Source organism: Delphinapterus leucas, chromosome 16, assembly GCF_059928025.1.
Source record: "Delphinapterus leucas isolate spDelLeu-1000000601 "Yukka" chromosome 16, BTC_Dleu_Yukka2, whole genome shotgun sequence".
Lineage (NCBI taxonomy): Eukaryota > Metazoa > Chordata > Mammalia > Artiodactyla > Monodontidae > Delphinapterus > Delphinapterus leucas.
Window position 1 is genome coordinate 60068540 of NC_143144.1, and position 27575 is coordinate 60096114.

The 27575-nt window shown below is 54.4% G+C and overlaps 1 protein-coding gene and 1 long non-coding RNA gene across 2 annotated transcripts in view; one reads left to right on the forward strand and one right to left on the reverse strand.

Moving 5' to 3' along the window:
• LOC149747305 (uncharacterized) overlaps nt 1-14822 on the forward strand; it is a 53911-nt gene extending 39089 nt beyond the window's left edge. Inside the window, exons 2-3 of the long non-coding RNA XR_016388151.1 lie at nt 7933-8098; nt 12906-14822. This is a non-coding gene — a long non-coding RNA (uncharacterized LOC149747305). The remainder of the gene's footprint in view (nt 1-7932; nt 8099-12905) is intronic.
• A 10113-nt stretch (nt 14823-24935) lies between these two features.
• Nucleotides 24936-26678, reverse strand: LBX1 (ladybird homeobox 1). The gene is made up of 2 exons (XM_022569530.2): nt 26354-26678; nt 24936-25658 (listed from the first exon to the last, which is right to left on the reverse strand). Exons 1-2 carry the CDS (start codon nt 26676-26678, stop codon nt 25138-25140), a joined length of 846 nt encoding a protein of 281 aa, XP_022425238.2. The 3' UTR covers nt 24936-25137.
• Between the last annotated feature and the right edge of the window lie 897 nt (nt 26679-27575).

Sequence of the window (27575 nt, forward strand, 5' to 3'; positions counted from 1 at the left end):
CAGTGGATGCTAAAACTACTGGGCAAGAGTTTATGGGGCGAAAAGACAGTCTCAAAGCATCTCTCCACAGAGCATTTATTAATTTCAAAGGGAAGGGACTTCCCCGGTGGGGCAGTGGTTAAGGCTCCGCACTCCCAATGCAGGGGGCCCGGGTTCGATCCCTGGTCAGGCAACTAGATCCCACATGCATGCCGCAAAAAAAGTTCACATGCCACAACTAAGGAGGCCACATGCCACAACTAAGGAGCCTGCCTGCCGCAACCAAATAAATAAATTAATTTAATTTAATTTAAAAAAAATTCCAAAGGGAAAAAAGTTACCTTTGGCAGGGACCACATTAACCTAGTGACCAAAGTTAATATCACCAATAATGGGACCAAATGACATCCTGTGCCTCTTGATGGATGCACCAAGGAGGATGCAGAATCACTCATATGGTATCCCTGTCTAAATGCACAAACCGAATCTAACCATGAGAAAGCTGTCAGACGTCCAAGACTCTTCCAAAAAGTCAATATTATAAAAGGCAAAAGAGATGAGAAGAATGTTTGCAGATTAAAGGAAACTAAAGAGACATGACAACTAACCACAGTATATAATTCCGGATTGGATCCTGTATCAGGAAAAAACAAATGCTATAAAAGACAGTATGGGACAAAGGGCAAAATTTGAATATGGACCATATATTAGATAATAGCGTGTATCAATCACATTTCCTTAGTTTGGTAGTTGTCCCAAGGAAATGTCAGAAAATATACTTGTTCTTAAGAGATATGTGCTGCTGCGGGGTGGTGGGGGACATGAATTGGGAGATTGGGATTGACATATATACACTAATATGTATAAAATGGATAACTAATAAGAACCTGCTATATAAAAATAATAATAAAATAAAAATTTAAAACAAACAACAAAAAAAAGAGATATGTGCTGCTGAAGTATTTAGGGATATGATGTTTGTAACTTACCCTCAAATAGTTCCAAAAAAAAAACCTAAAATAATTACATCTCTGTGTGTGTGTATGTGTGTGTGTGTGTTGGAGAAAGAGAGGGAGAATAAAGCCAATGTGGCAAAATATTAGTTATCAGTGAATCTTGGTAAAGGTCATTTGGGCGTTTATTATACTATAGTTCTAACTTTTCTGTAGGTTTAAGATTTTTCAAAATAAAAAGGTTGTTAAAAGAGAGTTACTGATTAACACAGCCTGGCACTGATTTAGACCTTGTTAGATGATAGTTCATATTTTTGCAGGACAGTGGGTCCCAAAGGCAGCACAACCCTGGGCTTGCAGTGAGACCCAGGGTCAAGGTCCTCACCCATCATCTGGCTTCACTGAAATCCCCAAGCTTCCACCTTTGTATCCACTCTCAGAATCTTCCGGCCAGAGCTGAGAGGTGGGAAACGGGAGGAGGTGGCCGAGGGGTGTGAGGAAGACAGTCCTTCCTCTTTCCTCACCCTCAAGAATTGTATCTTTTGAGAGTCTGGACAGATTTGTCCACATGTATTAAGTGGTTTGTGTTGAGCGATTTGCCAACAGAAAAGATATTGATTGAGAAGCAGGAATGTTCCACTGGCTCACCCTCCTGCCTCTTGGCAATGCCTGCACCTCCGAGTACCAGAAAGGTGCGACACCGTCCCCGCCCGCCAAGGCATCACTCAGCCCTGGGAAAGCCAGCCTGAGTGTCAACACTGCGGCAGAGAGAAGCGCTAAAATGTATATTTAAAGATGTCTGAACAGACTTGTTTGAGAGACAGCTGGAGCTGTGAAGTAATCCAGATGTCTCCCTATGTCTCAGTTTTGAAGGCAGGGTTTGCCTGCAGGCCTCTGACCTTTAATGTCTTTCTATTATTGTTAGCATTTAACAAAACTTTGCTTAAGACTTGGGGATGACAGAAATCAACGCAGAGAGGAGCTTATAACTGCTGCTAGCGAGGCTACTTACCTCTTAAGACCCTCTCTGGGACAGAAGTCAGCTCAACCTAGGATTCTCCAGGCCTAATGCCTGGGCCAGTGACGCTGCACCAGGTACAAACATTTCTTCCATAAATTGACGTCCTCTGAAGCCCTAGTGGCCCCGTGAGCCAACGTCTGCAGCCCCAGTCGGCAATACTAACCCATGGGGAGAGTTAACAGGCTCTTGCTCAGAGCCCTGCTTCTAGAATCCTCCCCCAGTGTAAGCAAGGGTCCAAGAGCCAGTGGGCTGAGCCCAGGCAGAATAAGTCACAGCAGGAGATTAAAGTTCCAGGGAGAACAAGAACATAGGAAACCAAAGGGCTGTTGGCAGAATGATTCAGATCTACAAAGACAGGGCTCTGAGGGAGAGCTGATCAGGAAGACAGAAGAGGAGGATCTGGAGCCATTACTACCATTTTTCTCACCCAGCTTCCCTGCTAGTTATCTGTCACACCCCTGGCCCCTGAAATGAAAGGGTGTGGGTGGGCTGGGGGGTGGCAGGTGGTGTCTCACTGCAGACCAGTGGACACTCCCAATCAGCTCTATTCTTTAAGGAAGCCCCCCCCTTCCATGTGTGCATTGAGGGGCTGCCATCGCACTATCCTTGCCCTCCTGGCTACAATGATCAGCCAAAGGAAGGGAGTGTGACTCAAACTGAGTCATTAGCTCCTTAACTGGGATTTTGCATACAGGTAACAGGAGAGAGAAGGCCTTTTTAAAATCTGGGATCCCTTTATTTACTCTGGGTGATACAAGCCTAGAGTTGTCAGCCTTCCCCATATTCCATGTAAAGGTCCAATATGAGGGAATGAGGCCAACACAGAGGGGAGTAGAGCCCCAGTGACATTGTTGGCATTTCTCGATCCAGTTGTTCCTGAAGTCCTTTCCAGTCTGTTCATATCAGTTACATGAACTAATCTGTTCCCACTTTTCTTCTTGGGATACTTAGAGTTGGACTTCTGTCTCTTCTTTAAAAAAAAGAAAGAAAGAAAGAAAGAAATGGTCCCTGACTAATACACTGTGTAAACTCCTTGTCCCCCAGGCTAAGCAGAATCTCTCTCTCTCTCTCTCCCCGCCCCCCTCTATCATATTTTAACTACATGCAGAGATTACAGTTTAGTGGCTAAAGCTAAAAGGTTGTATACATTCAGGACTAGGGCAATCACTTGGTTTGAGATTCACTGCTGGAAACAAAAAAGAAAATTGGTCTGTTGAGATAAATATAGGCAAGAAAAAGAACCAGATGGGCACATTGAGAGAGACATGATTTTTCCAATTCCTGAGCCCCAGTGTGCTTCCTGCATTTCCTTTCTGTGATATTCTGAATTCCTACAATACCTACAATGCCTTAGGCTTTCTTGGGTCTAAGTGACAGAAACTCACCCAGGCTAGCTTAGGCAAAAAGGGTAGTTATCATAAGGATAGGTGTCTCCTGGAACCCAGGGACAGGGGCACCCCTGACCCCAGGAGGGCCTGGAAGCCAGGCAGCCTTCTCTCTCCTGGTTCCATGGTCTCAAGCATCTTACTTGAGACCCACTTCCTTCAATTCTCCATGTGCACGAGGCTGAGCATGGCTGCTTCACAGCCCCTGAGTGTACACATTCAAGCGGCCACAGAGATGACCTGATCACCCTCTGGCCTTTGTCTAAATGAGGAGAAAGGCTCTGGTGGGCCCAGTCTGGGTCAGTCTCCACCTCTGCTCTGATCAGCCACGTCTGGTAGAGTGGGGGTCGCATTGTACCCCGGTTTCTGCAGCCCACCTCCGGGGAAGGCTCAAAGAGGAGTCCTCTATGGCTGTGTTATATCAAGCTGCTTTGGGTGGGTTTCCACTCACTGCCATCAAACAGAGTTGACGAAAACAGCTACCGATAGCCTTGGGGGCCAATTTGCCCCTCACCTCTCCCTATCAGGATGTGTGGCTCAGGGGCGTGACCAGCTGGATCGAAGGGCCCGTTCTTCCTAAATGAGTGCAGAGAACATTCTTCCTCAATCAATCTCATGTGAACAACCAGCATTCATGGTGGTGGCAGTTGACTGTCCCTTCCTCCCCCACCCACAACCACCCCGAGGAGAACTGGCCAGATGTTTCCCACCTGGACCCATCATGCATCCTGTGTAGTGTGACTAAGAATCCTACAGACATTCCATAGGCAGGCTCCTACCTGGCATGTACATGACAGTTGTTCAGGAAGGACAAGTACCAATGTTTTACCATCTCTGGACAATCCTGGAACCATACAGACTTAGCACTGAATGGAGAATTCTGGAAGTTGAACATGATTCTACAGATTTCACTAGGGCTGCAGGGGCTGAGGCAGGTCAGCATGAATCTTGGGCACCTCTCCCAACCCTGCACTGAGGACTCTAAAAGATATCAGTTCCGCCCGGAGGCCAGAGGTTTCTTTCCTGAGCACCTAGTCTGCTTGGTGAAGACCCTGGAGTATGTCTTTAACGTCTCCCTCTTCCATGATTACTTGGCAACAGGAAGCCCTGGATCTAGGGTAGGATGGGGGCTGCCTGATGGAGCACAGGCCGAATGAAGGCTCAAAGTGGGAAGGGCAGCAGGATGTTTCCCATTCAAGGCTGTTAGTATAAAATGAAAATATGACTGGCTTGCATCAAAGCGGAAGCACATAATTACAGCCTAATATGATTGAAAGGGATAATTCAGAATTTAGAATAAAATATAAAGAAATGCAAACATTCAGGTGTGTCTAGATTCCCTCACTCATCCAGTAGTGTCCTGTTCCCCATCACTTTCTAATCTAACTCTAATTTTATCCTTCAACTTGAGTAGAATACACTTTCCTAAATCATTCAGAGCATATCTTGGCTTGTTCAAGGCCCAACCTCCTGTTTGCCTCCAGGCCCCCGTGGGCAACTTCCGTTTGGCTTTTAGGATTCATGCTGGCAGGAGACATGTGACTGCCTCAGTGCTTCCACTGGCAGAGGATGTGTTCCAACAGGACACCTCGTGAGTAATAAAAGCATCAGAGCAACAGCCTAAGTGGCACAGGGAGGAATGCACTGGAGAGGGGGTGGGGGAGATCCTGCGGTACAAACATGTCATTAACGACTAAAACGATGACAAACCACCAGGAAGGAAACGATAGAGACTTGGGGAAAGAAGAAAGGGAAGGTTAGGCGAGGCAGGACCTCGGCCAGGTGATGGGGTTTAACACCATCAGTGATGAGTCATGTTGATTACATGTCCCCAGATGTGATGTGATATGATGAGGAGGGCACTTCACCTCTGCGATCTTCTTCCCAAAATCCATAGCCCCAGTTTAACCATGAGAAAACCACCAGGCAAACCCAAATTGAGAGACAGTCTACAAAATCCTTGACCAGTACTCCTCCAAACTGTTAGGGGCATTAAAAAACCAAGGAAATCATGAGAAGCTGTCACAGACAAGAAGAGACTAAGAAGACGTGACGGCTAAATGTAATGAGGTATCCTGGATGGAATCCTGGAACAGAAAAAGGACATTAGTGGAAAATCTAGTGAAATCAAATAACGTGGAGTTTAGTTAAGTAGTAACACACCAATATTGTTGGCTTAGTTGGGTTGAATACACCATGGTAATGTAAGACGTTAACAACAGGGGTGCTGGGTGAGGGGTATATGGGAACTCTGTACTACCTTTGCAACTTTTCTGTACAGTGTTGGTTTGGTTTGGTTTGGTTTGGTTTTTTAAGGTAATGCGGGGATTGTGGGGGTGGGGGTGGGGGCGGGGAGGGCAGGAGGACCTGGCTTTCTGGTTGGAAGGAGAGGGAAGTTTTGAAAGGAAGAAGTCCTAAGGAATCTGAAGTAGGACCAGAGAGGCTGCGGGTCTTGAATGAAACAGGCATCCCTGCCCCAGCAGCCCCGAGGAAGCGGCTTCCTACAGATAAGGTTAGCACGGTTTCCCTTACCTGCGGATGGCAGAGAGAGATCTAGAGCTGAACTTCTCCAACTCCAACGGGCACACGAATCACTCAGGGAAATCCTGTTAAAATGCAGATTCTGACTCTGCCCTTCTGGGCGAGGCTGAGATTCTGCTTTTCTCACTGGCTCCCAGGTGATGCTTGATGCTGTTGGTCCCAGGACCACACTTTGAGTTGCAAGAGGCTGGAGAGACGGACGTCACCGCTCGCCTGGGAGGAGGGAAAGAGATGCTGAAAGGGAAGCTGCAACCTGAAGGCACGATTCCCAACCTCCACAGGGCCTGAGTAGAGGGGCGGGCTCGCGCGGTGGCCGGAGCAGAGCAGGAACAGAGCGCAGACTCTGCAGAGTCAGGAAGCAGGTCCAGTTCTGATCGCCTGCAAACTGCCACACTGGGCGGTGCCTTCGTCCTCAGCCTCGCGTCCCCATCTGCACAAAGGGCATCCTAACTCCCGGTGCCTGTGTCTCTAGATTGTTCTGGGGATTGAATGTGAGGGTCTCGGCACACAGAGCAAGTCCTTGTTGAAATAACTGAGGCCCTCCAAAACAGCTTCAGATGACTTACAAAGATGGTGTTTCCCGGTTTTTTTTTTAACATGGCTGTACCCTCATGAAGCTACTTTTGCTTTATTTATTCAATCATTCAGTCATTCAACAGATATACATCGAAAGCCCACCATCCAAAGAATTTGCTGTCTGAAATCTCCAGTCTCGTGGAATACAGATTTCGAGGTTAGAGCTGAAGAAAAGGGAAAGGCCAGCTGGATCTCACCTCTACTTGCCAAGTCCCCCTTAGTCTTTCTCCATCTGCTATGCTCCCTCCCTCTGACCTCCCTCCCTGGCTGGGTCCACAGAAGAGAGAAAACTGCACCGGTGGGCCACCTCCAGGGACCCTCCTGCTGGTGAAGGTGTGCCCTTCCCCCCCAGCCTCCCTTCTCCCTGGCGTTTACCTCCCCTTTCTCTGGCTGTAGGGCTTTGGCCGAAACCTCAGCCACATCCTGACCACTGTCCTCTCAGGGGCCAGGGCTATGGAATTCCTGCTCATCCTCAAATTTAACATATACAAACACATTTATATGCACAGTCACAGGAGTTTCAAAATCAAATCAAGGTGGTTTCCTCACAGCAGATACAAGGAAAAGAGAAAGAAATCGAGGCTGTTGACTTCTGCTGTGTCACAGACACTTTAGGAATCTGATAACAGCACAGAATGCGTCACCACCCAGAAAAACACACTTAAGCACAGCTGCAGGGGTTTCTAGGCACTGGGTTAAGAATGCCAGGTCTAGAGGCTCCTGTAAGCTTAGGGATACAGGGAGAGCACAGCCAGACAACAGGCTAAGGTGGTGGGTATGATGAAAGCCCCTAGTTTTCTGTGTCATCACACGGTCTGTATGCCCTCAAGTCCCCAGCTCCATCGGTGGTCACCCTCAGCCACACTTCACACCATCCCACAGGTCAGGGTGAAGACTTGCCCAGCGGTGCCTCCTGTCAGCTGCTTCTCCTGGGACCTTCAGGAATCTCAGTGCATTGTCCCATTGGTGTGGAAACCCTGGGCCACTTCTTTCTGGCCTGTGGCTGATTCCACTCTCACTGCCCTCCAGCATTATTCTTGGTCTTCCTCCTCTTGGGCTCAGGCTAGCACAAAAAAATAATGCACCTTTTTTCCCAGCACAGAAGTCCACAGACCTTTACTCAGAACCCAAAGAGATTAGAAGGAAATAAACAAGAAGATACAAATGCATAAAAATAGTCCATCATCCCCAGGACATCTCCTTGACTCCAGACCTTGGCCACAAGCTGGTGGCCCTGGGTCTTGGTTTCTGCCCTCCCATCTCCTTATCGCTGATCTCAAGGACTTTCCTTCTTTGCTTGCAGGATCTTAGCTCCCCAACCAGGGACTGAACCCAGGCCCCAGGCAGTGAAAGTGCTGAGTCCTAACCACTGGACCACCAGGGAATTCCATCAAGAACCTTCCTTCCTAAATGATCCCTTCACTGCTTTTTTCCTCAGGCTCCCTCTCACGCATCGCTCTATCACTGTCTTCCTCAGGTGCTGTATATGAGGAAGATGTGGCTGCCCCCAGGAACAGAGAAGAAAATGCTAGTTTTTCTACCAATATCCATGATCCCGGTCTTTCTTTAGCACATCTGAGTTTTATAGCTGGCGCATGGTCACACAGCTGAAGACTACACTTCCCAACATCCTTGCAGCTAAGGTGAGTCCGTGCAACTGAATTCTGACTGATGGCTATGAAGAGGTCAGCTGTAGGCCACTTTTAAGTTATGAGCTTAAAAGAAATGGGTATGTGCTCCTCTTATTCTTTCCTTCTTCCCACTGACTGGGAGGCAGACATGATGGCAGGAGCTAGAGCAGCCAATTTGAGCCCTCTCATGGGAGCCACCATGGGCCTCAAACAGTGACTGATACACAGTAGGTGCTCAATAAAGAATTTTTGGAGGGACTTCACTCATTTACTCTTCACAAAAACCCTATGAGGTAGAATTACTGTGTCATTAACTATTATCATCCCAACTTTACAGATGAGGAACCTGAGGGACAGAGAGGTTGAGTAACTTCTGTAAGGTCACAAAGGGTAGGATTTGAGCCCAGGCAACCTGGTTCCAGAGTCTGCTCTTAATTGTGATAGCATATAGACTGTTACATGAGGGAGAATAAACATCTATCACATTTAGCCTCTGTATTTGGGGGCCTCTTTGTTATAGCAGCTTAGATATCCCTTAGTATACCCTCTGTGACATCCCAGAGGTGACTGTGGGTCTCCCCATTGCCTAAGGCCCAAGAATGAGCCCCTTGAAGGCCAGTTGCCAAGGAGGCAGACTTCTAGGAGGCAGCTGAGGGTGGCTCTCTAGGGGCTGAAGACTCCAAATTGAGTCCCTTCCTTTTCACTCCAGGCTCCGTACCATTAAAAATCAGCAGAGTCCCCATCCTGCTTGGGTCAGCAGCTCCTGAAGCACCCACACGTGCTCACTAACCCTCCCTTTCCTCCAACTTATCACCTCAAAGACATGGGCACACTCACACTGCACCCCAATGAGGACACGACCCCTGAACCCTCCCCAAAGGGTAATGTTTTTTCTGTTATTTAAATCAACCAACATTTCAACAGTTTTGCTGTTTACAGTTTACAAGGTACCACCACAGAATCTAAGCATGGAAAGATATCCAGGATCTATTATTAAGTGAAAAAAAAAGTAAGTTTCAGAACAATATGCATGTTCTTTTCTTATTTCTACATACATATGCACACATCTATATGTCTGTGAAAATGCAACCCCCTCTCTGGAAATAGTGGCTACTCATGACCATTCTGGAATGGAGCAGGTCTGACTGTCACCCCCATTTTACAGATGAAGAAACTGGCTTTAGACAGGTCAAGGCCCAGACCATAAGGCTAGCATGGTTGAGACCCCTGTCCCGCACCTCAAAGCCCTGCTGTTTCCAATAGACCTGCCTCCTGTCTTTCTAGGTCAATGTCTAGGTTATTGTCCCCACAGTTCACCCAGCTCACTACTCCCTACCCCAACCCCAGCGTCTGCCCTAGAACGAAACCAGAGACAGGCGGTCTCGGCGGAAGCTTTTCTGGCAGGGCCTCACTGCCTTCTTATGACCAATAACACTAGATAGTCTCGGGCAGTGGATCTCACCCAGTGACAAAGGAATCCCAATTGCCTGGAGAACATGATAAAAATGTACTAGCCAGCACCCCCGAACCAAACTGCTGATCCAGGCTCAGCCTCCTGTGGGGTTTTTTAATAACAAGTTCTCCCCCACCCCTGGCAGATGAACTTAACCCACAGCCACTTTGTTAATATTGGAAAGTGACGTTAGGTAAGCCCCTTCGTGTGAAGAGTAAGGCCATGGCCGTTTTCCCCTCTTTTTTCCCACAGAGATCAGTTACATTTCTTTGGTGGGAGAGGTGGGCTGGGAAGAAAATGTGGGAACAATGTGGAAACCTTGGGGCACTGCAAGAGAGATGGCCTCACGTGCCCACAAGGAGGAGAAATCTCTGAAGGAGGGTCCCCCTGAACTTATTAACATCTTACATCTGGCGCTGAAGTTCTTGAATAATAGCCGGCATTTGTACTGAAATGTGCCTTTTACAAAGCTCTTTTGGGGAACATTAGGCTCACCCGGCCCTCAGTGCAGCCCTCTGAGGCAGGGATTACTGTCCCTAACTCACAGATGGAGAAACTGAGGCTTAGAGAGATGAAGTGACTTAAAGTCCCACAGCTAGGAAGTTACAGGCTTAAACCCAGGATGTCTGATCCCTAATGACAGACATGATTTCCTCAGCTGTAAGCCATTGTGTGTATGTGGGGGGCCGGGTATGGGAAGCTGGGCATTCTGTTCTTCTCACAGACTAGTGCGCATAAGAATCCAGGAAGGGGGCTCCCACACCACAGGGAAGATTCTCAGGCCTGGTTCCCAGGGATTCCATTTCAGTGGCTCTGGAGTACAGCCCTGAAATCTGCATTTTCTCAAGCTCAGATTGGCATACAGCTGGGCACATCAGCCACGTCTCCCCTGCTGCCTTCTCCCAGACCTATGGAGAAGGGGACACGAGGTGTCCTGGCTCAAAGTGTGGTGACTCTAAGGCCTCCCAGATGTCCACACTGGAGAGAGGAGGAAGCACCGTGCCCCCTCATGGGAAACTACTGAAGACCCCAAGAGAGAAAGGATAGGAATGGAAAAGGGCAGAAGCCCCACCACCACTTTCCCCATCTAAGGCCTGGGTTTAAGGAGTCTCATCTTCCTGGACTACTTAGAGTAACTGGAAATTTCCAATAGTTGTGGCTTACTTTGATCTGTGTCCAGATGAGCAGGAGGGGCCTGGATCAGAGCTCTGGGAGACCTATACACAATCACAGAGCATCACCTCAAATGAAAGGTTGTCACCAGATCTCATTACAGGGGGACCTTCGAAGTCCTGTACCCCTCCTTCTGTCACACACACACACACACACACACACACACACACACACACACACACTGCCCCCCTCTCTTCTCTAAGGACAGTGCCAAAATCAAGGGCAGAGACCTAGAGTGACCTTTACGGACTGCCTCATTCCACAGCTGACCAAGGTTCCTGCCCACTCTGACCTTGCTTCACCTAGTTGTCCAGGGCTAGAGAATGCCCTGCAGTGGCGTGGGAGCAGATCCTGGGAGTGGGGCTCTGGTGAGAGTAGCTGTGCCAGGGTCAGGGGCTCAGGGTCAACAGGAGATGGTGGCAGCCTGGGTCAGCAGGAGGAAGTACTTTGTATTGGGGGAGTCAGTGTGTGTCAAGCATGAGAGGGACCTCGTGGGGTTCTCCGCCAGGGAATGGCTGGCTGTCACCTGGAAACTCAGGGATCTTGGCTCTTGTAGAAGTGCCAGACAGCACTGTCACCACCTCTCACCACTTTTTAGATAGTCTCTGAATGGACTGACCTGTTGGCACTCACCCTTCCCCTGACATTTCCATCTGTAGATTTTACTACCTAGAAAATACAGCCTGTCCTGTCAGGCTTGACAATCATACTGTGGAGGAAGAAATTTATAACTTGCCAGACACCGTGTCAGTTGGGCAGGGAGGCAGCTGGCCCAGCAGCAGAAGGGAAAGAGCACAGAACTAGCAGTAATGGTGGAACTCAGTAGCACTGAGTCATTTCTTCCCTGTGCAAACCCATAAAGACCAGAGAAGCCTCTTCTTCCCGTTTGGGTAAGGGACCTCCTCCCTGAAGGCAGAGGGATGGCTAAGATGACCACCGGCAGATCAGATCAGGATCAGAGAAAAACAGATCCTGCTTTTTGCCTGAGTTTTGCAGCCCCTCAGGGCGGCAGCCTGCAGCAGTGCCGAACTATGGACAGCAGAGGGAGCTCTTGCCCAACCTTTCCCGCGCGGAGGAGGTTGCAAGGACCTGAGCTTTGCGAGCCGAAGGGTTCTGGTAATTTGCTTCCGAAGTCTGGGTGACTGCAGAGCAGCGCATGGCTGGAGTAGGAATAGGGATGACTAGAGGCTCATAACTTCGCTTTTAGGCACTCACCCAGAAGTAGTGGCCTCTTGCGATGCCCCAAGGAGGACCCTTTTTATGCCCCGCGCCAGCAGAGACATGGGCTTGCGCCTTTCTCAGCCCCACTCCATATCCGATCCCTGAAAGAGCGTCCCCTGCATCTGAGGGTTCCAAGGAGGTGCCCCCCGACCCCCCACCACCAGCTGCACCCCTGCTCTTCCTTGTTGTGGCCCTCTCCTAATGTCTCAGTGCCAGAAAGTGGAGGTGTAGCGTTCTCACGTAAGGGCTTGTGGTGTGAGAGTGGGACTACGTCCGGGTGGGCTTTGGGGTTCCAGGTGGGTTGCGGGGAAAGAGGTGGCCGAAAGGTGCATGCAGCTGTTGAGCACCTCCACAAATGCCGCTAGGTGGCGCTCGAAGCCCGCATCTCAGAGAAGCGCAGGTTTTTGAAGACCCTGGCTCAAGTGCAGGGGATTTGGCTTGAAGACTTAGGGAGGGCTGCAGGAAGGAGCCAGCTGAGTCCAGGGATCCTCCTCACTGCAGCAGAGGGACGGACTTGGTATTTGGGAGCTATGGAGCAGCCATGGTTTCCAGGAGGCTTGGAAAGGGCGAGGAGAAGAGCGGGGCCGAAGGCATGGCACATATTGCGAGGGATAAAGGATGAATCCCCCAGACCTTCCCCAGGAGCTGGAGAGGGGTTGGAGGATCCTCCATCTTTTAATCTGTCGTCGGATTAAAACCTATAAAACCTCCGGATTTATAGGTTTTGTTCTGAGGCCACTGGGAGAAGAATTCGGGGTCTCAGAATCCAAATTCGGCCCGGGAATTAAAAAATCCAAGATAATTCCCGCGTCTGTCCATCTGTCTGTTTTTCTCCCAGGATTTGTGGGTCTGTGTATCACCTCCTGCTCTGGGCCTTCCATACTCCACCCCGTGCAACCGGAAGGCGGGGGGAGGGGTGGCGGGGGAGAAATCTCCGGATCTTTGGCTTCTCTTTCTTTGCTCTTCCTTCAGATACCCTCAACGGCTTCCGCTGACTCTGAGAAATGTGCCCCAAGCTTTGAAGAACGGCCCTCACCCCCCTCAGAGTCCAGGACAGAAGGGGAAGGGGCTCTAAATGCATCTGACTCTGACACATTCCCTGGGTCAGAATTTCTCTCCAGGACACCCTGGAGTCAGGTGCCCTTCCTCTGCTTGAGGCCTTCCCTGAACTGATCCATCGGGCCCCAGTTTAGCTTCTCACCAAGGCCTGCAAATTACTGAGACTGTGATGCCCCAAACTTGTGGGATCCTCCCTTGGCACCATCCCCGTACTCGGAGGCTTGACCCAGAGGTCTCATTCCCTCCCGGCTCTCACCCTCCGCGTTCAATCCGGAGCCCGTCTGGAGGGAAGGGAAGACCTGAAGAGGCCGAGGGAACCTGCTGCCAGCTGCGCAAGCGTTAATCCCACCCAGCCGTCCAGAGATCGAGATCCGATGAGGGGCGATAGAAACTGTCACGCGCTGGCAGCCTCACGAAGTGCGGAACGCGGTCTGGCCTGGCGGACTGGAACTCCTAGGTGAGACCCAGACCCGCCGGCTTCCTCCCCTAAAGTAGCGGGTGGCGGGGAGAGGTTGCGTTCTCGTTATGGGGACATAGAAATGTGGGTTCAGAGACTGAAGGGAGCCGGGACTGGGACCCGGAGAGGTGGTGCTTCCCCTGCGGTCCACGCTTACCCGCCTTGCTCCAGAGGCATTAACAACGTCCCCAGAGGTTGCCAACCTCCTGGAATGGGGTAGGTGGGCTTGAAAGGACGCTGAATCTCCCTTTGGGCCTGCAGAGTCCCCTCAACAATCCGGGCCCTAGCTCCCTGTCCCTAGCAGTGCCAGCGCGGCGGGAGCTCCAAGGTCAGCGCGCTGGGACACGGGAAAGTGAGGGCCTGCCGAGTGGGGGGCCTGGGGCAAAATGAATCCAGGGTTCTGGGAGAAATTGGGAGAAGTGGAGGTTTGAATGACCGCCGCCCCAAGGTGCCCGTTTTCCAAGCTTCGGCACCACATGCTGCCAGGCCTCGGTGGGGGCGGGGGGCGGATAGAGTCCGCCCCTGAGAGTCCCCTCCCCCTCCCCGAGGCCGGAGGTATTATTGCTGCTTGATCAGACCTCATTTCCTGCGAAAATGGAGATATATCCAGGGTCCTTAATAAGTGAATGACGAGGCTTCGGTTGTAATTGGGCTTCCGGTTGGTGGCTATTTCCTTAAACGGACAGTGGAAACAATGTAAAGCCACAGCGCCCAAATATAATTATATGATTATCAGAAAGAGGTGCAGGATGGATTTGCCCAGACCCGGAGGCAATCACCTGAGAAATGGGCACAAACGCTTACCCAGACCAAGGGACCCAGGAACCCCGGACCTCCACACCGACCCCGCATCCAAGCGGGCGCCTCAGCAAGCTTTGGCTTCTCCTCCCATCCTGAGCCCCGCTCTGCCGCCGCCATAGGGAAACGCAGGGCCTTTATACGCTGGGGTGTGGGTGGGTCTTCTCCTTCTGAGAGGAGGAGGGTCCTCCAGTTCCGGGGGTGGGGGGCGGCCTGGCTGAGAGTCCCCGGACCGGTGCCCCGGACCGCGTACGCCGGCTGCATATTTCTATGCATAATCCGATTTTCTCCATGACTATTTAGTTAAACTCTTTTAACAACAGCTACATAATTAGAATTTGGATTGCCATTAATTTTCCCTGGGCCTCGAACCATTTGCAGCTCACACTGGTAATTAATGCGATACATCACTAACTTTACCCAGCGCCGGCCAGCCGGGCTCAGATCGCTCGGCCCGCGCCTGGCATCCCTGTGCGGGTCCCTGACACTGGACCCGGCTTTCCGAGTGGGGGCCGTTTTCCTCCCTCCAAAGCCAAATGCCTCGGCCCGCGCAACCAAAGCCTTCTTTCCAGGAAATTTCACAATTAAAAATATTTATCGGGGGGCTTCCCTGGTGGCGCAGTGGTTGAGAGTCCGCCTGCCGATGCAGGGGACACGGGTTCGTGCCCCGGTCTGGGAAGATCCCACATGCTGCGGAGCGGCTAGGCCCGTGAGCCATGGCCACTGAGCCTGCGCATCCGGAGCCTGTGCTCCACAAGGGGAGAGGCCACAACAGTGAAAGGCCCGCGTATCGCAAAAAAAAAAAAAAAAAAAAAAAAAAAAAAAATATTTATCGGGAGCAGATTTACGTTTCTGGGTTTCCAGTCTCGGGGCGTCTGGGTAGGCTATTAAGAGTAATTAGCATCTTTTGCGCGTGCAGATTTACTTCGCTCATTGCCACATCACTCATCCCTAAAAGCCAGCGCAGGCGAAAACAGGCGCCGCCGCCAAAGCCGCTGCGAGACCCGTCTGGGTCTGACTAGGGCTCCCCCGGCCCTGAGCCCCCGTACGCTGCCCGCTCCTAGTTAATCTGGCCGAACTGCTTGCTCCAGGCCCAGGAGGCTGCGCGCCAAGAGAAAAGGTTCCCACACTGGAGACGACTGACGCAAGGTCGACCTCAGGCGGCGGGGGAGAAGGCCCAAGCCAGGCTCTCCCCGCTGCCTGAGCCCACGGTCTGGACCCGAGGCTTCGCGACAGTGCACTTGTGTGCGCGAGCGAGTAGGCGTGTCTGTATATGCAAGATCTCGTGCGCGCAAGTGCACGTGCATGTGGTTGTTAGTGCGCGTTCCTGAAAATGCACGAGGCGCGCGTGGAAAACGAGCGCCTCAGCCCCCACATTCAACAATCCCTTCCCAGGACCGCAGCTCAAATGCCAGTCCTAGGCCATTCAGCTAGGGCACTGAGGTTCAGAGGGAAACTCGGACCCCTCCCTTGCCTTGATTTCCTTTCTACAGAGCCGGCCCCAGCCAGCCTGAGGGCCTGGAACGCGCAGCGCAGGGCGAGAGGGAAACTGGGAGGCCTGACGCCCGCTCACGTCCCAGCGCAGGTTGCCTGGTGCTGGTGAGAGGCCGCCAGAGAGAGGGCAGGCGGAGCAGGGAGTCACTGAACAGCGGGTGGCAGGACCGCTGGGGGCTGCCGGAGAGGTTGGGACCAGGTGGGAATGGGGTGGGGGTGGGGGTGGGGTGGGGGTGGGGGGGATGGGAATGGGGGGCGGACCAAGGTGCAGAGTGGTGGTGGGAGAACCAGGGCCAGCAAGCGCCGCGGTGGCTCCCGAGCTCCCGGCCGAGGCACCCACTCCGGGTTGGTTATTAACGCGCTGGGAAGTCCTCGAGCCGCCCAACTTTCTTCTCTTTAATGAGCCTAGAAGAAGAGGCTGCCCTGAAGGGGTTTGTTCATTAAAGATGTAGCTGGAGGAATATTGTCTCATTAATTATCTGGTTTTAATTACACTCCTACCCTTTGAATCCAGAGATGGGAAAAGTTGATTCAGTGGCGCCGCCCCCTTTAGCTTAAAGAGTCGGGCGGGGCAAGGAGACCAGGAGGGGGCGGTGAGGACTGCGTGTGCCCGGGAAGATGTGAGCAGGCCTTCGGGGTGTATCCGCCTGCGAATCCCCATGCGACAGGGTTCTAAGCCTGGGGTGGTGTGTGGATGTGGCCTGCGTGTAGATCTGAAAATGTGCGTGTGTCTGAGTGTGTGTGACCACGTGCTCCTGAAAGGCCGCGTGGACGTGACTTGGGTGTCTATGTGTGCTCCCCGCCTGTGTGGGGTTCTGTGCGTCTGGGTGTGCTTGTGGGTAGCTGAGTGTGTCTACGGACGGGCCCGAGTGGGGGTCTAAGTGAACAGGAGTGTGACTGCTGCGTAGCAGTGTCTGCATGTGTCTAAGAGGGTGGCTTCCTGCCTGTCAGCTCAAGTGACAGTGGCTGACCACGTCTCTGGATCTCTGCTGTGCCTGTATGTGGCCCCATGTCTATGTGTTGAGGGGGGATGCTTCATGGCTAGAGCCTCCCAGGAGCCAGGACCTTCTAAGGACATAGCTTGGTTCTCCAGGGTCCCCAGAGCTGGGGTGCCATCCAGAAACCCCAGTCCTTCTGGAAGGGGAGTTATTTAAAGGGGTGCTCGTCCCTGCCTCATCCCTTGTCAGGCCAGCTCGGCGCTAAAACGGGGGCCGTTTTCCCTTTAAATTGCGGACACTTTGACAGGGGACATTAAGGACCCGGCTGCTCAGGCTGAGCAGATCATAAAACCGGACAGGCAATTTCTGCTCCCGCCAAATAGCCGGGCAAACTCGTTCTGCATCTTTGGTTTTAATGCACTAAACTGGCAGCTAAGCAGGGAGTGAGCAAAGAGGGGGTGGGGAGCCCCCCACATACACGGGCGCACACACCAGCACATGAACACGTGCAAACACCCCTTCACATCCTCTCACGACCCACGCCCCGCCCCGACCCCCCCACCGGTGGAATTATCAACTAGAATTTGATTAATATGCAAATCGCAGGCAAACAGCTCCATATAATTCTTTCAGTGGAGAGTAATTAATCACCAGTTAAAGCAAATTAATACATATATCAATTTTGTCAGAAACATGCTTAGTTCAATCGCCCGTAAAATTGAAGTTTGAAGTATTAAGAGGCTCTGCAGAAACGCCAGGACTAAAACTTTCAAATTGATCCTATTTAGTAATCAATCAGGCTCTCCCCTCAGGTTAATCTGCCTAATTTTTCATCTCAAATCATACACTTTACTGACACGCCATCTAGCAAACAGTCGATAAAAAGTTAACAAAAATGATAACGACTCCAGCCAGAGCCATGGTGCAGGGTGGGTGGGTGACGGGCAGCTTTGATTGCATTTCTGGGGCGGTTGGGGACTTGGGTTTTTCCTGGGCCAAAGGCTAGGAGTTCTCCCGGACAGCCTCAGCCTCCCTGCCTGCCACCCTTGTCTGTGATTTGCTACCCTCTATCGCTTTTGGGTTCCTCTCAGAACGTCAGAACATTGGCAGCATTTTCCCCAAAGTCACCTAAACCAGCTAGCTCCCTCTCCACGCCCGTGGTTGCACAGAATGTCTGGAAGCACGTGTGTGTGCTTGTGGTAATTGTGGGCTGTGCCTCTGTCACTGTGTCTGTATTGTGTGTATAACAGTGGGGATGGTGTAACCATTTAACAGCAAAGGTTTATCTGTTTAACTGTTGTGTGTGCTACTGGCTACATATATTTCCATGGGTGTGCTGTGTCATATGTGTCTGCACTGTGTCTGGGCATTCTGTATGCCTGCATCACTGTGTATGTGTTTGGGGTTTCTGCGTTGTGAGTCTGTGCAACTCAGTGCCTGCCCTTTGTGTCTGCATTGTTTCTACGATGTCTGTGTGACACCGTGTGTCTGTATTGTGTGTGCCCTGGATTGGCCGTGGCAGTATCCCTCATCTACATGTGGGCATGTGGTCCCAGGGGGTCCTCAGGCAACCCGATCAATATGCCCCATCACAGACATCAGGAGAGAAGGAACAGTCCCTATGGAGATGTAGGCACTTCACTGTGAGCAGCCTCTGAGACGTGGGAGGGGGTCACTTCTTCTCCACCCTACCCTCCCTCCTAGCCTCTGTGTTGGGGGGTTGTTGGGGGGATGGGTAAGGAAGGGGAGGGAAGGCCTCTCTAGAGGAGACTCCCAGCCCTAGATCCCTCTCCACAGAGCCCTGGACCCACTGCTTCTGACTTGAGCCCTTGAATTTTGAACCCAGTTGGGTATAGGCATATATCCATGTATTCAGATGATACAACCACACCCAGATGCGGTGACAACTCATCTCATCTCTATCTACACATGCTCATAACTAAACCCACACAGGTCCCAGGATACTCACAGGTAACTACTCTTCCTTCCCTGTTGCATTCACACTCACAAACAACTAGCCACATCCAGCTCTCCACAGGGAAACCTGCACATGTCCACATGCACACACCAGTGCACAGCAATCCCTGCACACACTCGCACATACACACACCGGATTCCAAAGCAGGTGGGACTCATTCACTCCCAACACTGCCGGCAGCCTCACCCACCCACCATGCACACCTGTGCACATTGCCATTTGTACCCTCCCCATTTGGGGCAGGGAGGAGCCCCTGCAGGGAGGAGTAACTTAGCTGGGGGAGGCTGGGACTTCTAGGGCAACGTGGGACTGGTACAGCCAAAGGTAGGTCTGCAAATTACACTAAGGCTCAGCCTGGGGACCAACTTGAGTAGGAGAGGGCAGGCTGCATCCTAGCCATTACCCAACAGCAAACAGAGGACAGCCCCACCCCCCTTCAAAAGAAGCAGAGTCTGTGTCTATATAGTGTTTATTCACTGCCCCAACTGCCTTCAGAGTAGACTTAGGCTCAGGCTGAAGTTCTCCATCCCACTTTCTGCTCACTCCTCTCATAAGCCCCCCTCCCTTCCCATCATGTGCTCCACTCCACCCCCCACCATAAGTGTAAATTTGAGAATTTGAGTAGCCAGCTTGGTCAACCTGTTTGGAGCTAAGATTCTGGTTGTCTGTAGCTTCAGTTCCACATCAATGTTCATTCTCCCGGTTATCTTCTCACACCCGCTCCCTGCATACATCACACACCCCGGGGGGCATCACTCACCCGCTGGTCACACCCACCCCAGTGACAGCTTTACTTCTTTTCTGTCCATTGCACAAACTTAGTCACACCTAGTTTGCAACAATCAGTTATATGCACACAGCAGCACACACTCAGTCACCCCCAGTTGCACAGGCTCCGTTTCATCAATCAGCTGCACATGTCCAGTCTCTCGGCTGCACACACTTTCCTGACACACTCAGTTGATGCTGGAGAGCTTGGTCACACACACACACCCCCTCAGCCCCAAGGTCTCTCTCTGGACTGGCACCTGTTAGGCGGAGACAAGGTAACTTGCTAATGGCAGCCCTGGATCTGGAAATGCAGAGCTGGGGCCCCAGGAAAACTCAGGGTGGGAATTCTCCATCCCGAGTATTGCTCCCCCCTCATACACATGCACCAGGCCTAGGACCACCACCTTCCTTTGCTCTAGTCCCAGGAGCCTCATCCGTGGGAGACACAGCCTGTGGACCCATCCGGGATCAGGCTCCCAGCTCCCCCAGGCCTGCTAACCTCTGCCCAAGACCTCATTCGTGCACATGCACAGTCTAGGGAGGCACCCATTTTGCACACAAACCAACCATCCACAGTTCTACAGCCCAACCATCACTACCCAGCACACCCACAGTTCTAACCTGGACTCACACCACCCGCAGCCGGCCAGGGGACTCTCCACTTTACCACAGTGGCTTCCAACCTGCTGACCCTCGTGACGCCAGTTTGCTCAGGTTCCAGGTCCCCTCTCCCTCATCTTGCAGTCCCTGCCCCTGTCCATTCTGGGTCCCTTATCTAGTCACTCCCCTACACCTCATGCTCCCTTAGGCCCCTTCCCAGGTGTGTGTGTGTTGGAGGAACATCCGTATTCTCGGCACAAACCGCTTTCTGGGCCGCGAGAAAGAGTGGTTGGTTGTTGGAGTAGGGAGCAAAGTCAAGGTACCCTGGGTTCCAACGGCAGGAGACATGCAGGGCGATGTGAGTGGAATTCCCTGGACCTGGAGGCTCCGAAGGGTGGGGAGGAGGGGGTCCCCGCGGCGACTGGCAGGGGCGGAGGGGAGGCGCGCGGCCCCAGCCCGTCCCTTTCAGGGGGGACTCATGCATCAAACTTCAATTTTCCGGACGATTGAATTAGTGATTTTTTTTCTCCTGAACTAAAATACACTTAAGTCTTTGGGATTAATTACCACGTTCTGGTCCCTCAGACTGGAGTATTACTTATCGGAGCTGCGTCTGACACCGGCCCGACACCTCGTAAAATAAGGAACTGCGCCTCCTGGCCTCACCAGGCGCCGCCCGCTGGACCCCGGGTCGGAGAAGGCGGAGCAGGGAAAGCCGAGCCAGCCGGATCGCGGGGCCAGGCCCAGCCCGTCCGCACCCCGCGGAGTCCCGGGCCGGGAGAGCAGAACCTGCCCGCGTCCTGGGACTTGGCAAGCAGGGCCGAGGCCCCGGACCCAACCGGGAAGGAAGAGGCAGAGCCGGGCCGCTTCTCTTGGGCAGCCGGGAACCGAAAGCGGGTCTGCAGAGAGGCTAGAGTCCTGAGCACGCAGGCCTGCGACGGCCCCAGGCTATAAAGTAACTCTGCCACAGGGCTGGAGGCCAGGAGGGTCCCAAACCTTAACGAACCTCGCCCTGAGAATGGGCGCAGGGCCCACAGCCCCTCACACGATCCACGCCACACTTGTACATACACTCACACTCGGAGAACAAACACGTAATGCACACGCCCGGCTCCCACGGAGCGCACACATGCAGTGCGCACACCACGCACAGCCGCACCCGAGGCAGGCCCGGCCGGCGCCTGTTAGGAGACCAGGGCCTGCACTTGGATTCGAGGCCCTCTCCCATCACAGGTCCCCGCTGAAGCACCCGAAGCGTGGCTAAGGCCATCCCAGCGCCCTGGGCGGCGTACGGGTAGCTGCTCTCATCAGAGCCGGGATTGCCTGGGAGAGGGTGGGCTAGAGCCCAGGCCTCCCTGGACCCCCAACTCCTCGCTCCCATCTCCAGACAAGCCCTTCAGCCCTTGCCCTCGGTCGTCGCCGCCTCCCTGCGCGATGGGGCCGGGAAACTAGCCCCGCGCCGCGTTGCCCGCTTGGACCGAGTCGGGATGCCACGGCCACACGCGCTGTCGGCCGGGTTCCGGAAGCCCACCGGCAGCCTGGCGGAGGCATCGAATCTAGCACAGACGAGAAGACTGCAGAGCGGCTGGAATCCGCTTCCCAAAAGGTGTGGGACCCAGCGCGGCGCGCTCTCTCCAGGGCTCCTTGGGGTCAAGCCCTGGGCTCCGCGTTCGCCTCTCTCCCCTTCCCTCCGACGACGGTGCGGTCCCTCCTTCTGCCCGCCCTCGTTCTGGCCTATAGAAACAACGAATTCCTCCTCATCTTTGAAGACCTGGGTCCAAAGCCACCTCCTCCGTGAAGCCCCCACTACCCCGGCCCCTAAGTCGGTTCTCTGAGCTCTGCAAAGGGAACTTCCCTGTCCCTCGGTCCAGGTCTCGTATCTGCCCTGGGGTGCGGCGGGTCTCGTCTGCTAGACTGGGAGCTCCTTGAGGGTAGGAACTGGATCTGATTCGTTTCCATTTCCCCAGCCCCCAGCGTGGCCTGGCGCCGAAAAGAGGCACAACAAACATTTGCTGAATTGAATGGATTTCCCCCTTTATTTTATTAATCCTTCCCCTTCTTTCTTTCCTTCCTTCTTTTCCTTCTTCCTTCCTCCCTCGTTACTTTTTATTTCTTGGTTATATTCAATTGTCATGTTTTTCAGGCTCATTAAATCCATTTAGAGACAAAAGAATAAAAGGCAGAAGGGGAAGGAGGGGGAGGAGGGAAGGGGGAGGGGAGGGGAGGGGAGGCCAGAGAAGCAAACAAATAACCCGCTTTAACTAGACGGGCGGATAAATGGCCCCGTTTCTCCTCAGCCCCGATGCGCCTGCTTAGCTGCGCGCCCCGCGGGCTCTTCAGCTCGGGTGGGCTCAGCCCCGGGGCCGCCGCCCCTAGCCCGAAGGGACCCAGCAGGGCCCGGCCCGGGGCCGCGAAGCGGGCAGCGGCCTGAGGTGCCAGGGCCGCTTCATTGGGATTCATGGGCGTGTTGGGCGGGCGGCCCCGGGCTCAGGGCGCGGGGCGGGGGCCGGACGGGGGCGGGGTGCGCACGGCGGGCGCAGATGCCCGAGTGACCGCCGCGCCGCGGTCCCTGCGCCGCCTTTGTGCCGGGGAGGCGCGCGCGGGGACCTAATCCATCAAATTGTCTACAAATTGTGAAGAAAATTCAAAAACCATATGGTCGCCAGCGCCGGCGCGCTCTGGGCTGCGGAGGGCCGTGGCCGCGCCCGCACCCGGAGCCGCGGGGGGCTGGGCCCGGCTATTGTCGCCTGTCAGCGGCCGCCCGGGTCCATTCGTCCCGGCCTTCATGGTCCGCGCTCCGAATTACAGACCCATCCATCCTGAGAGGGCGATTTATGTCGCTCGGGAGGAACCGGCCGCACGCCGGCCCCGCTGCCCGGCCGCCTCTTTCCTTCTTTCGTTCTCGCCTCTCTTCTCTCCCTTCTCCCCATTCCACTTTTCTCCCTCTGTCTCTGTCTCTGTTTCTGTCTCTCTCTTTGTAGCTTTTCCTCTTTCTCTTTCTCCCCCGTCTCTGTGGCTCTCCACTTTCTCGCTCTGCTTTTGAAGTGTTCTGTTCTCTTTTCTTCTATTTCTCTCTCTTCGTTTCCTCGTGGACTCGCACGTTCCCGATTCAGGCCCCGGGGCCCCATCGCCTGCCCGAGACCAGATGCACATTTCTCACATCAATTTTGCTTAGAAAGAGAGCCGAGTGGCCTGGAGGCGGGACCCTCCTCTAGTGACAGCGGCCACTCGCCAGCCCAGCGACAACAAAAGCCCAGAAAGAAACCCGCTCCGTTCGGAAAAGTAAAAGCTGCCTGTGTTCCTGCCCCAGCCGCCCTCGGGGTGCGGGGACTCCCCCAGAGTCCTTGGGAGATTGATGTCTCTGTCCCCAGCCGGGTTCGGGGCCCAGAATTTGTGAACGTTACCAGAAATCCACCCGAACTCTCAGATGCTTCGGGCTCACATCTTCCAGTGCCCGTGTGAGTAATTCAGCCTGCCCTTGGTGCCTTTGGCCTCATTTTCCTCCCTCACCCAAGGGTGAGGCCCTCTGGCGAACCGAAGCTTGGGGAGCTCTCAGGCTGCAGTCTGCTGCCCGACTGAGCTATATACCACACCCAAGGCTTAGCCGGTGTCCCGGGGAGCGCAGGAAGAATGCCCTTGGGTCCCGGCTGGGATGCACGAACCCCACGGCAAGTCCCCCCTCACCTAGCCTTTGCCCCATACAAATTAATTTTGCACCCGTGGCGCCCTCAAAGTACGCACACGTTTTCTCCCAGCATTGTACGCCTCTCTTTTTACCCGGACCTGGCGAAGCCCGCTTCTCTCGCCCCCGCACCATTTGGTAGCTGCCACGTGTTTGTGGGCAAGAAGCGCCTCCTCCCTCTCACTAATTCCCCCTCACCCCTCATTCTCACGCCTGCCCTGAAACTCCTCCAAATCTCCAAGGCCTGGGCAGCCGGCGACCAGCAGCGGCGAGACACCGAGCCTGACGCGGCTTCACTGAATAAGGTCCACTCGTTCAGACACGGTCACCGCCGGTTCTAGTAAAATGGCAAAGACTTTATTTATCGGAGAAAGAGGCCTTGGGTACAGTCCGGGGAGGAGAGGGCAGGGCAGGAGCAGGGGAGTGGCACGCGGGACCCACCCTCATCCAGGCACCCTCGTCTGGCCAAGTCGAGCTAGGAGCAGGGCGTTGGATACCGCAAGACAGACCCAGAGCTGTGGAGGAGGTGGCGCGTGGGCTTAGGTCGGCCTCGTCTCAGTCTCTGTCACATGCAAAAAAATTCTAAAAAGAGTAAAAAATAATTCTTGGACTTTGGGTTCTGTTTTCGTTGGTTGGTTGATTGGTTGGTTGTTGGATTTCCCCCTGCTTTGTCCCTAAGACCCGGACCCCAATAGTCAGTCCCAGGCAACCGGGAGAGGGTGGGGAGGAATCTTAAAAATAGCATTACTGGGCATTAGGAGGCAGAAATGGCATCGAAAACAGACTTCTCTCGCTGGGGGGGAGGGGGAAACATCGATTTGAAACTCGCAAGTCAAGACCCAGTTGCCCCCCTCAGCCCCTTCCCAGGTGTGTGTGGGGCAATAAAGGCAGAAGGAAATAAAAGAAATCAACTGCAATAGGCCTAGGGAGGTGAGGAGGGAGAGGGCCGGTGCATTCGCCACATGCAGAGAAAAATCAAAAAGTCGGGGCGGCCCCTCCACCAGACCTCGAGGTTAAGTGTTCATTACCCTCGATTCTATCTCGCCCTCAGCAAACCCGGCAGCCTGAGCTTTGAGAACATGGAAACTCCGAGATTTTAAAAAATAAAAGAAAGAAAGAAAAAAGTCAGGCTGCGGTGGGAAGAACCCGGTATATAGGTTTAAATATTTATACAGAAGCCATACAGAATTGCACGGCGAGGGCTCCCGGGGCAGCGGAGGCCGCGCGCGGCAGCCGGCTTGGCCGGCCAGCCCGGGTTTATTGCTTCGAGAGGAAAGAGGCGGCTGCCGGGAGCCGAGTCCGGGCCAGGGACAGGGGAGAAGGCGGGAGTTGCAGAGGAGGTCCCAGCTCCCCTTGGCGGTCCTGTCCGGGAGGTGGCGGGCAAAGAGCGCTAGGAGCCCGGGGCTGCGGAAGATGCCGGGCGCCGCTCAATCGTCCACGTCGATCTCTTCGTCTTCCTCGTCCTCCGAGCAGTCCTGGCTGCTGGCCGGCTGGTCCGTGAGCGGGGAGGCGGGCGAGAGCTGCAGGGGCCCGGCGCCCGGGGCCTGCGGGGCGCCTGGGGGGAGTGCCGGAGAGCCAGGCCTTGACTTAGCCCTGCCGCAGCCGCCGCCGCCGCCGCCCGCAGCCTCCGAGTTCTGCTCGAGTTCGGCCAGCGCCACGATGTCCATCTGCCCGCTGGGGCCCAGTTTCTTGGCGGACTCCACGTCGGCCTTCATCTCTTCCAGGTCCCGTTTGAGCTTGGCACGCCGATTCTGGAACCAGGTGATGACCTGAGCATTGGTGAGGCCCAGCTGCTGCGCAATTTGGTCGCGATCGGCGGGGGACAGGTACTTCTGGTAGAGGAAGCGCTTCTCCAACTCGTAAATCTGGTGGTTGGTGAAGGCCGTGCGCGACTTTCGCCGCTTCTTGGGGGTCTGCCGCTGCCCAAAGATGGTCATCCCGTCGCGGCCTGAGAGGAAACCAAAGTATAGGCTTGCGCCAGAGGAGAGGAGACCCCACCCCGGTCCTTACTCACCCCACCTAGACCCATCCGGCCTGCAGTCTGCCGCTGTTCCCTTCTAGGATTAGATTCGGCCACCCGGACTAGGGCAAGCCTAGGCTATGGCAAGCCCCCTTCCCCCATCTCTCGTCTACCGGAAGTCCCTAGGAAAAATTGGTTTGGTCTCTGCCGTTTCACCTGAGAGTTGGTTTGGAAGACCCGAGGTCGCTAGAACATGAGAGCCAGACAGGGACGCCCTGCCTGGGTGTGAATGTTGGCTCTCCACCTCGTCGCAATCAGCTCTGCTCTACCCCTACCCAAAAGGCCCCAGCAAAGGCTCTCCATTCCCCACCCCAGGAACAGGGCTAGCAGTACCCAGGCCACCGAGAACGGGAGGGAGTTAAGCAGAGCAGGCAGACTGCAGAGAGATCTTGGGTTCCTGCCTCCCCTCCGCGGTCACTCGACTCTGGCCTATCCAGAGGCCCTTGGAAATAGGGTTTGGGTCCTGTCCCACGCATCTCCACTCCCAGCGGCAGCGGCTTGGGCTGGAGGGCCCAGGCAGCCGGCGCGGGAGGGGGCGGCCAGAGGCAGAGAGCACTAAGCGTGGGACACATGGAGCCGGGAGCCTGGTGCTGGGCGCCGGGGAACCCAGTGGCGGCGCCTACCTTCGGCTGCCTGCAGGACGCTGACCTCCAGCCCCTTAAAAGTCTTGCTGGCGAGCTCCTCCAGAGCGCACAGCGGCGAGGTCTGCGAGAGCAGCGCGCGGCCCGCCAGGGGCAAGCCGCCCGGAGCGTGCTTGTCCGCGGCCGCCAGCAGGTGCGCCGCCCCGCACAGCGAGTAACTTCTCCGCACAGACGGCTTGTTGAGGATGTCCTCGATGCTGAACGGCGTCAGCGGTTTGTTGGAGTTAGCGGGAGGCGGCAGGTGGTCCAGCGGGCTGCGCCGCCTCTCCTCCCCCGGCGCCGCCTTGCTGTCCTCCTTGGAAGTCATCTCGGCCTCGTTTGGGGGCCCGGCCGGGGCGGCTCGGGCCTCGGGGACCCAGCCCGCGGGCAGCTCGGGCGCCGGGAGGCGCGGGCGGGCGGCAGGCGGGAAGGAGGCCGCGCCCGGCAGCGCGCGGGCCGGGCTCGGGGCCGATTAGCGCAGCGGCAGAGGCGAGCACAGCCGCACGGGGCCCCAGGAGGAGGGCGCTGACGCGGGCGCTACCGCCGCCGGGGCTTCCAGCAATCCGGGGCGCGAGCCGGGGCGCGCCGCGCGGGGCTCCAGTTTCGCCAGCCCCGGTGCTATTTAAAGGTGTCAGGTGGCTCCGCGGCGGCTCCTGGCCCCGGGTCCTGGCGGCGGCAGTTGGAAGAGCCGAGGCGAGGGCGCCGATCCCGTACTGCGAGGGGAGGCGGAGAGATGGGGCAATTGACTATTGCTAACAAGTTAGCCTTGATAGAGGAGTAATCAATTATCTGCAGCGGCACTTCTCTCTCTCTTTCTCTCTGTCTTTCTCCTCTCTTCTTTCTCTCTGTTCTCTCTCCTCTTCTCTCTCTCCCTCTCTCCCTCCCTCTCTCTCTCCCTCTCTCTCCCTCTCTCTCTCCCTCTCTCTCTCCCTCCCTTTCTCCCTCCCTCTCTCTTCTCTGCTCCCCCCGTCTCTCTCCTTCTCTCCCTCTCCCTCGTCCTCTCTTTCACTCTCTGTCTGTCCAATGCAGGCAGCTCTAAGTTGGGAAGCTCATTAATTAGCGGGCCTGGGGTAGGAGGAGCCGGCTGGAATTAGCCTGCCTAATGCGCCTGTCAGTCCCGGCGCTGCGCCGCGCTCGGCCCGAGCTGTTTGTAAATTACATTAGCGGCTCCTTTATTGCACCCGAACCACCGGCGACTGAAAAGCCGCCGCCCCCACCCCAAACT